The 13,438-nt window shown below is 39.3% G+C and overlaps 1 protein-coding gene across 17 annotated transcripts in view; it reads right to left on the bottom strand.

The window, feature by feature from the left end:
* Positions 1-6,580: 6,580 nt before the first annotated feature.
* The window catches only part of PICALM (phosphatidylinositol binding clathrin assembly protein), a 107,253-nt gene continuing 100,395 nt past the window's right edge, over positions 6,581-13,438 (bottom strand). For 8 of the 17 annotated variants that reach the window (XM_032641677.1, XM_032641678.1, XM_032641675.1 and 5 more), the window contains 2 exons: positions 9,714-9,816; positions 6,591-8,446 (listed from right to left, as the gene is read on the bottom strand). In XM_032641677.1, coding sequence (XP_032497568.1) covers positions 9,724-9,816 — 93 coding nt within the window. In that variant the 3' untranslated portion in view covers positions 6,591-8,446; positions 9,714-9,723. Of the gene's footprint in view, positions 8,447-9,713; positions 9,817-13,438 lie in introns of all 17 variants that reach the window. The other 9 variants (XM_032641681.1, XM_032641689.1, XM_032641682.1 and 6 more) reach the window with 2 other exon arrangements.

Raw genomic sequence — 13,438 nt, 5'->3', positions numbered from 1 at the left:
ATTGTCTCCTGACTGATTTGCCATTTCCTTCTTTTGTCTCTCAGTACAGCAGCCACAGTGACCTTTTTGCCAACGAAAGTTCTTAAAGAATCCTCTGCTCAACATGTGCAGTGGCATCCCAGCTCAGAATGAAATCCAAACCTCAGCATGACCTAGAAAGCCCTGCCCACTGCCACCTCTCTGACCTCTGCTCCCACCAAGCTCCCTCTCACCCACTCTGCTCAAGCCTTCCTGGTATCCTTGATGCTGCTCAGAGAAGCCAAGCATAGTCTCCTTTAGGATCTTTGGTCTTTCCTCTGCCTGTGTACGTGGGGAGGGCAGCCAGTCACCACATCTTACCATCTTGCTTCCTCACTTCATTTGTCTTTGCTCAAAGGCCATCTCATCAGAGGTCTTCCTTGATAACTTATAGAAAGTAGCACCATACTCTGATCATATCAGTCTATCCCTTCACCCTTTTTTTCAGAGTACTCATCATGTCATGAAATATTTGTCCATTGACTATTCTCACAAGAAAATACACTCCATAAAAGCAACACTTTTTTCTGTAGAAACACGTTTATTCAAATGACGGGCAGGAAACAGTGGCAGCAGGGGGTGAGGGTGGCCAGGTGGAGGCTGTGCAGATTAGCACTGCTCCCCTACATCCCTTGTGACCCTGCTTTGATAGCCACCCAAGCTATTGGCATCAGGGTCAGAAATACTTTCCCTCCTCTCCCAAACTGAATAAATAGCATCCCTCTCCCGAGAGCCAGGAGGAGACTCATGTGCTGAGCTTGGTGCCCTGTCACAGTCCACAAAACCTTTATTGTTTCTCACACCTAAAACTACTGGCTCATAGAAGGCTCTCCAAGTGTCAAGTGGATGAACAAAGTAAATTTACTTTCATCTTAAAGAAAACTCTTCCTTGGCCTGTATGCCCTCTGCTTATTGTCCTTTACCTTTTTTAGTTCATAACCAAACTTCTTGATACCTCTACATTCTTCCCACCTCTTCGATTCCATGTAATCTGTCTTCTGTCCCTGCAATGCCTGGGTATAGCTAGGGGTAGGGTTTAAATTCCTACCTGCTCAGTCCAATGGGCAAGTTTGAGGCTTTATTTCACTTGAGTTGACTCTTCCTGACTTCAACTATGTCCTTGACATCTCTTTATTGGTTATTCTCCAGTTGACTGTTCTTCCCTGGTCTCCATTAATTCTTTACTACCCTTTAATGGAAATATTCTCTGGGACTCATCACTGAACTTATCCTTAGCCCGCACAGTTGTTCCTTCGGTAATCTTGATCACTGTGATGTATTCTTCCACATATTTTCCATACTTTGGGTTAATTTCTTTAGATTCCAGAAGTGGGATAACAGGGCAAAGGATACAAATATTTTTATGGCTTTCTGAAAGGACGAATTTACAGTGCCCCTAAAAATGATGTGTTGCTAGTTTTCCCTCCCAGGAGTGATAGGATTTGTACAGTGAAAATAGGTTAAAAGTATAGATGCAAAGGGGCAGAAAACTTGAGTTCTATTCAGTGAAAATGCCTGAGCAGAAGTACCTAGAATGGAGGTATGAGAAAGGCTGAAATTGTTGTAGACCTTGAATACTTGATGAGCATTGAGCCATACAAGCACACTGAAGGATTCCAGCAGTTAAAGTGCAGGATTGAAGGGGAGGGGCTGGAGCCAACCAGACAGATGAATCCAGCATGTGATGGATAATCCCCACCCTTCTCTGGAAGCTACAAATTGCCAAGTGTCGAAACTTCGTGAAACATGTATGGTAAGGCTGCGAATGAGAAACTGCCTGAGAAGCTGCTTGTTAATTGTGAAACTAAAAATGCCTGTGGGTCCTGTAGTTTCCCATAACACAGGACAAGTTTCCTGGGGAGTTCCACTTACCTTCTAAATTTCATATGAAAGTAGGACTCCTGCCGATGAGTGGGAGCCCCTCTTCTCTACTGGGTAACCGGCAGGGAATCTTGTTCTCCTAAGCACTTCAGACCAGTATTCCTCCTGTCTTCAGTGGAGACTCCCTCCCTCCACCTCACTGTCAGCAGACCAACCCTTCCCTGAGGGTTTAAAACATATCTTACCTTTGGTTGGCTTGGCAACTGGCAGAGCTTGGGGGTAGTGTACACTGGCTTCTCATCTGGAATGATAACAGTAAAGATCTGAGTCTCTAATTGTCTACTATCTGCTGATGTAAACTAATCCATGACACTCATGCTGCTTTGTGTTGCAGGGATGGGGCGGGCGTGGCTTCAGGGAGGAATGCATTCCATTAACTTGATCTCTTAGTCTCTGATATGAACAATTCCTATTTTCAAACGTATGTGCTATACAGCAGTTGAAGTCCCCTAGCTAAAACCCCACACCCAGGTTATTCATCTGGGTACATTTTCTAAAAGTATAATTGCTGGGTGAAGGGTAAGAACTCTCAAGTCTTCTGACAACATATCACCAAAAAAAAAAAAAAGGTGTACTGGTTTATACTTACTTCAGCTTTAGATTAGCAATCAAACTCTGTGTACTCTTGCCCATGCTGTTATACAGATGCCGTCTGACAGGCAAAATGGCATCCTCCGTAACAGTATACAGCACAGTGGTTATGGCAGACCTGGAGCCAGACCATAATGGCTCAGGATTGCAGCTCAACCACTTAGTTGTTAAGGATCACACAGTAAGTGACTTACCCCAGCCGCTAGGCCTGTACCCTTATCTATAAAATAGGTATAACAAAGGTGCCTCCTTCACAGACTTGATTAAATGAACAATCTGTCCAAAAACACTCAGAACAGCCTTACACTTGGAAAGCACTGTTGTTTTCATTTGAATTTTTCAGTTACTACTAAACTCTTTTCATTGGTCATTAGTATTTCATCTTTGGTGAACTGTTTTTTTAAATCATATCCTTCCCCTTTTTCTATTTGACTGAGATAGTCACCTGTATTTTCCTTCATCTTTATAGTTCCTTACATTTATACTTAACTCACTTGAAATTTATGTTGGTATTATGTTGGAGGGAATTCCATCCCCCTTCCCCAAATAGATATATGATGCTAGTAAAACTGGCTTATATAAATACTCTTTTGAAATGCCATCTCAATCACAGAAACACCTCAGTTATTAGGTTCATTATTTGCATGAGAAAAACACTTGTTTCTCCTTTACTCACATTTACAATATACACCAGATGTGTGGGTTTTCCACACAAATTTTAGCACAAATCCCATAGGTTACGGGCTCAGTCCCACAAGATTGCCTCCCCCCACAAGACTTCAGAGGCCAACTACAAGTCCAGATTGTCACCTGTACTCCTGACTGATCAGCTATAAATCAGGGCTCCTGTGACTGACCCCCTTCTTGGTTTTGATAATTTGCTAGAATGGCTCACAGAATCCAGGAAAACACTTAAACTTCACCAGTTTACTGTATAATAAAGGATATGATCAAGGATACAGATGGACAGCCAGATGAAGAGACACATAGGGCAAAGTCTGGAAGAGTCCCGAATGCAGGAGCTTCTGTCCCCATGCAGTTGGGGTGCACCACCCTCCTGGCACATGGATATGTTCACAACCTGGAAGCTCTCTAAACTCCTTAATATCAGCATTTTTATGGAGGCTTCATTCACAATGGCACAACTGATCATTAACTCTCTAGCCCCCTCCCCCTTCCTGGAGGATGAGGCTGCAGCTGAAAGTTCCAAGCTTCTAATCATCTTTTGGTCTTTCTGACTGGCCCCCATCCTGAAGCTATCCAGGAACCTATCAAGAGTCACCCCATTAGAACAAAAAACACTCCTATCACCCAGGAAATTCCAAGGGATTTATAAGCTTTGCGTCAGGAACTAGGGTCAAAGACCAACTATTAGAACAAAAGATGCTCTTAGCACTCGCCTATCACTTAGGAAGTAACAGGGGTTTTATGAGCTCTGTGCCAGGAACCAGGGACAGAGACTATAATATGTATTTTATATCATTTCACATGATGCTATTTTGTTCGCCTTCCTTTTACGTCAATATGACACCAGTTTATCGTACCTTTATCAGATGAAGCAAACTCATTCCTTGATTTGTACTTTGGACCCATAGTGATGCAAATTCTGTCCACCATGAATTCCAAATTCTACATTTCAACATAGTTGTCAAAAGGTCAGCTCCTAGCAATAGCTGTTATGAGCAGCAAACACTGGCGTGGCCATTCCTGCACCTGCCTCTGAAGACTGCTGGCTGGGCTCCTTGGGATCTCTCCCTGAGTCTTTCCTCTCCTTCAGCAGTGCCTCTGCCTCCTCCAGGAACGTGACACCTGCCATCAATGAGTAATCACACAGAAGTGAAGAGCTTTTCAGTTGCTACCCTACTTCAGGACAAAAATGATGAGAGAAACGCAGACTTCACTGCCTTTTAGGACGCCACTGAACTAGATGGCAGTGCCAGTGCAGTGTGCTTGATGCTTCCATTTGAAGTGTTCTTGAAATGTCAAGCAAATCAACTGCAAGTTCTGCACATCAGTGCAGACCCCGGAGTCCAGGTTCGTAAAGGAGAGAGGGGGGCTGCTTACTTCTCTTCTGATATTTCTTTGCCTCCACTCCAAGCCAAGGTCACAATAACCCAGTGCTTACTTATCAAGAGTACAGGACAGCTGCCAAGTGCCCAGGATCAAGGCAGATGGGCAGGCGCCTGACTGCAGAAGGCTCAGACAGGTTGAGGTTTAGCTCCCCAGGTGATTCTCACACAGAGACTTTTATTTCAAAACCAACTTTGGAATTAGCTTTTGCAGCAGATAAAGGAAAAGCTCTTTGGAATGAGAACTTATTAGGAAGTGAAGCTTCCATAAAGCTTTGTCCTTGCTTTCCTCTCCTTCTAGGTGTATGCCTAAACCCAGCGTAACCTACTCTGCCTCAGAATGGTCACACCTGCCCCAATAGTAACACCACAGAAAGACCTTAACTTTTGACAATGTGGGTAGTTTCATACAGCATAAAAACTACACCTGCATGCTGCATCAGTTAACAAAGGGGACATTTCCTAAGTGCTTAGAGCAAAATTAGACTAAAATACTAGCTAGAGACTTAGAAAACATTTCTGGTTGGTGACACACTAAATAGAATGCCACTTCTTAGTAAAAGCAAGGAATCAGCTTGAGGTTTTCTGAGAGAGACTGCATGGAAGATGATACAGCAGCCTTTCCATCCAGGGCCTATTCAGACTGCAGAATTCTAGGTGTAGTCAGACCCACGGGAGGTAGCAAATGTGACAGAACAAAGATCTAAGCTAGATGCAAAGGCCACTGATGGAAGCTGTGGAGCCATCTTTTCTCGAGGATAAGATAGATTTTAAGTTCACCTGGCTGAATACTGTGGCCTTTCCATATACTGTGAGCTAGCCACTGCTGAACACACAGGAGCCACCCTCCCCTGAAGAGAGAGATTCTGTTTTTCTCCATGGAGTGCTGGAGAATAAGCATTTACATCAGTACTCTGAATTCTCAAGAATTTGGAAACATGTTTATTAGTGACAATAAACAGGAGAAGAGCCTTGGAATTACTTTAGTTCAAGGAGAAACTTATCCCAAAAAGGCCTGCTTTCCGGGGGTAATGTTTTGTTGGCTCGTGGAGAAGTAAAAGATTCCTGCTCTAACATAAGGCCTCTTCCTAAATATGGACTCACACAGTTAATGGTTAAGAAAAGTATATCTTAAAAATATGAACAATAATAATGAGATTGTTAAAAGGAAAAATTTTGCAAATGATCTGGGATGGGTTAGCTGCCCTCTGCTAACAGTCTTAATCTCTTTCTGCAGCCACTACCAACTTGTTAGCTGGGTAGTCAGATGGTGGGGGCATATACAGGTTTAGAACCTGATTTAGTTATGTATTTTTTAATGTATTCAACAGCTGACTTACTTCACTTGTTACTTTTTTGTTTTTTTGCGGTATGTGGGCCTCTCACTGTTGTGGCCTCTCCCGTTGCAGAGCACAAACTCCAGATGCGCAGGCTCAAAGGCCATGGCTCACGGGCCCAGCTGCTCCGCAGCATGAGGGATCTTCCCGAACCAGGGCACGAACCCGTGTCCCCTGCATTGGCAGGCAGACTCTCAACCACTGTGCCACCAGGGAAGCCCCCACTTGTTACATTTTGATTAAAGTTAACATGCTCGTGTGTTTTGCAGGAGGTAGGAAGTATGCTTCATAGGAGAAGACCATCTGAGAATAGACAGTGGTCATCAGGCTAGACCACAGAAGGAAATAATTCCCTTTTCAGTTTATGCACAGACAGAACAATGGACCATGAAGCAAAGACCTGATTCCAATGTCTGTTAGCTTGTCAACCTGAGCAAGTTCCTTATTCCAATCTGTAAAATGGGTAAAATGTGGATAATACTAATCCAACAAGCCCAAAAGTTTGAACAATAAGATGGAAATGTTTATGAAGGATTTCACAAACTTGAATATGTTGGAAAAAAAAAAAAAGTAGTATAAAAGGAACAAGCCATAGACCTCAAATATAACATCCACTCAAACACCACCAGGAGAGACAAATCAAAATCTGTGATGATGTTAAGGAAGTTAACTTACAAAAGTACATTTTCCAGTCTGTATGAAAATGGTTTAATAATAGTGAAACTTAAAAAGTGGTAAAATTAACAATGTATATTGGTTAAAGACTATTTTTTCCAACCATGGCAAATAGTATGCAGACATTTATCAATGCAAAGTTTTTAGTCCCTCTATCATGTACTCTGGATCCTACTTACTATTCAACATGAAACACGATACAGTCAGAGGTTTCTTTGGCAGACATAATCACATGCATCAATAGGTCAAATTCAAAGTATTTTCTCCCTTAAACTTACCTGACCGAAGGCATCTGATTAAAAGACAAAAATGAACAGTTTTAATAAGTAGTTCAGTTTCTAGAAGGTAACAAAAGTACCAAGATCAAGCTTTTTGGAAGTTAAGTTAAAAGAGAAATAAATTTTACATTTTATTAAATCATCAAATATAATCACTTGGGTATACTTTTATTAGCAAAAAATAATAATACCAATGATAAAGAAAAGAGGAAAAAAGTAAATGTGCCTCAGACCAGAATACCATAACAAAGGTTTTGTGGAAGCTGCATTTTATTTGAAAATCCACCCATTTTTGCTAACATACATTTTAATATTGTAAACAAAAATAGAATCTGCAGAGACAATGCAACAAGTATGCTTAACTCATGTACAGAATTGCTTTCCTACAACAAACTGTCCTTCTTAAGGCCCCTCTCAACCCAAATGTTAAGATGTATTTACACAAAGCACCGATCAACAGTGCAGCTTAATTCTTCGTTAACTAAACTCTTGGCTAGACATTAACTTTAAAGATACTATTTCCCCTTATTTAAAAGGTACATGATCATAACATGGCATGAGCCAAATAAAAGGTTCAAGGATTTTGTCCCCTCCCCTCCCCCCATAACACCTCCTAGAGTTTTACTGAAAAGAAGGAAAGTCTTGAAGTGAAAGCAATTCCTCACATTCATTTTGGAAAGGCCCTAATGTCAAATGGAAAATAATGACATGCCAAGCACAAAGCAGTAAAGTCCCTTCCCAATGCACTAATGCTGAATTTAAAATGTAGTGCTTTTCCCAGTTCTGTGAACTGTTCCCTTGCAAAATCCTAGGCACAGAATTGACTATAAGGATTAATGCATTTATAATGCTTCCCTAAATCCCATAGAAACTGAGAATTCTTAAGCGATTCAGACCTATGGACTTGCCTTAAAATATTTAGTGCTCTGTATGTCAGCTGAAAAGCATTCTGAATCAGATTCATTCTTATGGATAAAAATCAAACATACTGTGTACATCCATACTCATTTTCATAAGGAGGTTTGATACAATATTAATGTTACGTAAATTGATAATCATAAATAAATACAAATACTTAAGGAATGTCTACTGCAAACTGAATATATAATTTTTTAAAAAGAGAAGTTAATTTTAGTTACTGTTTCTGTATCTGTGAGGACTGGAGAAAAGAAAGATACTGCATAATTAAGAATTATGATTTGATCCCCCCAAAAGAGTCCTGTTGCATTACAGTAAAGGACACAGCTCTTCTCTCCAGGCAGCTTTTCCAAATACAAATTTCACTCTTTCCAGATAAGGGCTTTTCTTGGTACGTTACTGATTATGGGTATTAATAGGAGATGAAAGAACTGAAGAATTAGTCACCAAAAAGACAGTCTGAATTCATGGCAATTCTTGGCTTTATAAACTGTATTGATACGTTCTCCTATCGACTAGTCCCAATTTCCTTCATGGGCCTTCACTGGGTTACTGTAGCATTCTAATGAGAGTTTAAGAGACAGCAGTTTGGATTTTGCTGGAAGTAAGTATTTGCTGCTTGAGCACTTGTCTTTTGGGAATAATTCCATTATCTTCCATCTAGTTACATAAACTGTATCTGGGGGAAAAAAAAGAGTGTAAGTTAATTCACTGCATTGTAGGATATCTTCTCATAAGTAAAAATGCTTTGTGCCTCTTACTATTCAACTTGCCTGGAAGTGTTCATGGCATGCTTATCACAAACCCTGATTACAAAACGAAGTCAGTATTATCAGCTTATCATGAGCCAGAACTCAATATTTGAAGCATAACTACAGGAACTTCCAAATATCTTTCTAATTACTAAAAAACCAAGGGATATGGGAAGAAAGAAGACGAATGATTTTTCCATGACAAGTTCAGAAAATCTCTCCATGAACACAAATATTCCACATAAAAATCTCATTTACGCAACAAGCAAAATTTGAAATATTATTTCCAAATATTATAATAAAATCAGAGATAATTAAGGCAACAGTAATATTATGTTTACTAAAAATTTCTGATATAAATCAAAATCTGAAAGATCTACAAAAGAATACTTTTCAATAGGGTGTCAACTAGTCACTCAGATATTTCACTCATGATATCTTTATCCTTTAAACTGCTCATCCAAAGACATTACTGAAATGATGTGCTAATAAACTGTTGTCAAATCAGAAGAGTACAAACTCTCAAAGATCCAGAAGGTGTATCTACACTGGGGGCTACGGCATCAAGAAGAACAAATGACATTGTCTTCCAGGAAAAGAGGCAGTGTGGATCAAAAGCAGAATCTTTCTATCAAAAAGGGCACTAAGTATTCACTTTCCTTTAATTTAAAAAAATATATATAAGCTGTTTTTTTGGAAAATACTACTATTTTAAAATGAAAAGGGCATACATAAAAATATAACCCTTTAAAGAAATTGTTAAAATGAATTCTTCACAATGAATCCTGGCCATTATGTTAAAACTAAAGATGCTCCTAATAAAGCTTGAATCCAGTGCGTAAAATTGTGTTGTTCTCTATAAATCTTTTAAGACTGAATAAAACACCCAGTTTTTAACGGGTGGTGTTTGAGCTCATCCATCTGCTGTGCACAGTGGATGCTTATATGTACATATGTGAGATGGTCCTTTGATTTCACATCTTCTAATAATGTTAAAGATATTTTCCAAAAGTTCTTTGTCCTTATGCCCTGTCTTGATCTATTCTTCACCTAAAGAACAGAGGAGGAGGAGAAAGAGAGGGAACCTAGAGTCCTTTAAAGAAACAAAGGAGAAGAGTAAATTGTGCTTAATGTTTGGTAATTTTTAAAAGTATTGATATTTAAGTCCCCATCTCCCCCAACAAGCAGCAATACCTAAAGTGATTTATAAGAAATCCTCCAAAGAGAGCTCTGCAAAAGGGTCCTTTCCTGAAGCTCTGTGAGGACTGTGACTGGAGGGGCTGGATGCTGCCGACAGCTGGGGGAAAAGAAGACAGAGAGAGGGAAAGAAAAAAAGATCTCAGAATGACAGAACATGAAAGCAGAAAATGTAATGAAAGAAGAAGTGGTTTTTGTTTTGTCAACTTTAATAAATATAATGGCAGCCCTTGCAGAAGGTGGAATTATTTAAACAAAAGTTTCTGTCACACATCTAGTTAAAAGGGTATCCAATGGCATGTGTTTTTCAGAAAACAAATTCTTGTTTCTGAATTCCAAAGGAATAAAGTCTTTTACCCGAAAAGGTTGAAATAAGCTGACCCATGGTTAAGACTTTTATTTTATGTGTGTGTGGGAGAGGGGAAGACAGGAACCACAGCCTAATTGTGAGCCACAGAAGATGGCTTCCTGTGTCCAGGCTGTCTGTCAAACGGTGTGTCAAATCTGACCTCAGTCCAGACCCAACACATCTAGTTGCAATACCCTTTCCTTCCTTCCCATAAGAGGTGGAAAGTCCCGTTCTCAGTGTTCACACTTTTTTGACATGGAGTTGTCTCCTGCCTGTTTATCTGGACATGCCACAGCTGATGCTTATACTTTGGGAGGTAGAAGGAGCTTAGAGGTTATCTGGTCCAACTACCCGCATACTGCCCTGAATACATGGAATGCTTACGATCTTTGGTTCAGCTTCCTGTTAGAATACATTCACTTGATTCTTGGAATTTGCTCCTGTTGTTTAAGTTGAATATACAGTAAGGCAAGCAGACTGTTGAACTCCATAACATATCTTTAGTAACCCTAAAGTACCAAGATGTTCATTTCATATATGTATCTCCTTCACCGAGCCTACTTTAAGAGTATTTTAAACCAAATATGAGCCATTTTAGTTTGGAACAAACTTTTAATTTTTTCCTCCTCCTACATCAGATTGCAGAGGCATGAACAGGAATGTTCAACTGAGCATTAAATCAAAGTTAAGACTAAGTAGAAACAGTTTCAATTCATACCTCAACATTCGAATTCCTATAAAGTATTTCAAGGCTCAAAACTCTGTCTTTGCTGGGTCAAAGTGATCTCATTTCTACCTTTTTATTTTCTTAAGAAAAGCACTATAAAGAATGAAGAGCCAATGAATTTTCAACAAATATTACACCACAAGTATGTGCAATTTGTTGTTTTGGATGCCAAGATTAATTTACAGGTTTAGAAATCATCTTCAGTTATATTAGTGGTTGAGTCATTTTCTTAATCCATACCTTGTTCTCAGAAATAAATGTTCAAAGACAATGGGAAGAGACAATGGAAAAGTTGATGGAATTACACAAGCAGCTACAGATGGGAGGACAGGACAGCAGGTCTGGGTTTGGAGATTCAAGTATCATACGTGCTGAGACAGAATAAGGTGCAACTTAATTAGAAAGACATTTCCTCCTCACCTTTCAGACCAACCAGGATGACCATTCAGAAGCGAAATGATTTTAAGTAAAGTGATCCCTGAGCTGGAGGGAGTTTAAGATTAACTGGGTTTTTCTCCAAAACAGATTTTTTCATTTGAAGTTAAAAAACAACAAGAAAAACCCCCTGCTTACTGCAGATAGATAAGCATCCAAAATCAACAGTCTCCCATGAGAGCCCCACACTGAAACATCTTCTTAAATCAAATTTTCATGAGGGCAGCAGTCTGAAGACCTGACAGTCTCAGGGGAAAATGCCCCTGAAGAATATGGTCAAAGGGAGCACCAGAATTCTGTTCTTTTCCATATATGAGCATACTGCTGGAGAAAAGTCCTGGAGGCTTAAAAACAATGTTGAAGAGGATCAATTTTCCTTGAGGGAAGAAGTGCTAGTTTTTAACTAATACTTCTTCTATTCTGATAAATTGGCAAAATAAACATATGTCTTATACCTATAAAAATATGTAGCTAAATTAAAACATGAGAAAACAAGACTTAATATCCCTGCAGTAAGTTTCATATCATCAACACCCATTTCAAGCAGATGAAACCTTGGCCCAGACTGGACTGGCTGACTGCAGCGAGTGCCAAGGACTGAGCCATGGAGCAGCCCTTCACCAGTTGGCCCCACCCCTTCCTGGCACCTGTACCGAAGCATAGGCACATCTTGCACTGGTGAAAAGGTAGTCAGCTCAGCGAGTAAATAAGGAAGCAGAAGGAAAGAAAATATACTGCAATCGCCCAGTTAATGCTCAAGGAAAGAAGGAAGAACAAAGTACACAAAGGAGTAACAGGATCCTGGTGGGTGAGAAGCAGCAGGATTTAAAGAGCCTGAGAAAGTCAAGTTAACCCTCCTTTACTTATAATTCTTGGGAGTAGATTAAAGAACACGTAGGGTTGCTGCGTACTGGAGGATAAGGAATTAAAAAAAAGGAAAAATCTAATGACCATCATTAATTACAGTATCACCATATTTTACAAGCCAGCATAAGACAAACTGTAACTGACCATTCCAGTAAAGTTCTACTACAAATATGCTAACACACACACACACACACCAAACAAAAGAAAAAGACTTTCACTCATTTATTTCAAGTAACATTCTCTATACCAAAATTCCCACAGAACTAAAAAATTAGTACAGCTATCAGTTTGTTCAAATTAAATCGACCTACCTCACAACTAAATATGCCATTTAAACAAAGCAGTCAGTCTCACTAGTCTAATACAGACATACTTAAAAGTCTTCTCATTTTATAGGAAAATGAAATACTGAGAAGCAGTGAAAGAAGAGCTGCAGATAAATAAAAATACTAAAATGTACAAGTAATTGATGATGGCAACTCTCAGTTGACATTCCTTCACCCACTCCCGCCACTCTAATCAACCTGTAAAAAAAATATGTTGAAATAGAAAAAAAAAAATCTAATGTTACCAAAAATCTTTGTTTTTATCTCCAGAGCAAAGATTTTTTTTGGCTGTAGTGTGTGTTTAGTATAGTAAAGACAAGAGTACAGAAATCATAAGTTAACTTTATAAAAAAGCAAACATACAGAGAATAAAGGATAAAAAAGAATTCTATCAGCACACTAAAGATCATAAATAAAAATGGTTACTCCTTCATTCTACTCCCATTCAACACCAAAGAAAGAAAATTTCATGTTAGAACAGGAAAATAGCATCAGTCTCAGAAAGTGAACCTAGTGCAATTGAAAGCTTACGGGAGAATAAAAGACTGGGTATTTAAGGACAAACTTGGCTGTGCTTAAAATTCTTAGCAAAGAAGCAAGGTGCCACACCTTTACATTTGAATTTGCATCCAAAAGCCTGGATAGCAAATAGCAATGCTGTAAGACTCATTTTGTCTTTCTTGAAGAAGCAAAGTTAACATCTTAGGAAAAAATGGGTGTATTTCCTTTGCCTGGGATGAGAGAGAACAGTTTTATGGAAAGGAATCTAATCCTGGCTCTTTTGTAAAATGAGGTTAAGAATATCAAGACCCAATACCCACATCCCCGTTAATGGCTGTCTTGAGGATTAAAATATATAAAAAGCACCCTGGCATATGTTAGTCACTCAAATATTAGTTCAGCCTTCCTTACCAGCTACAATCAAATGCTCATCTAGTCTTACATAATAGGAGCCACTCTGTCTTGTCTGTGTTGCTCTTATAAGAGTTCTTATTTTACCATCAACCAGTCACTTGTG

The sequence above is a fragment of the Phocoena sinus genome, chromosome 8, assembly GCF_008692025.1.
Source record: "Phocoena sinus isolate mPhoSin1 chromosome 8, mPhoSin1.pri, whole genome shotgun sequence".
Lineage (NCBI taxonomy): Eukaryota > Metazoa > Chordata > Mammalia > Artiodactyla > Phocoenidae > Phocoena > Phocoena sinus.
This window is presented reverse-complemented; position numbering and strand designations above follow the sequence as displayed.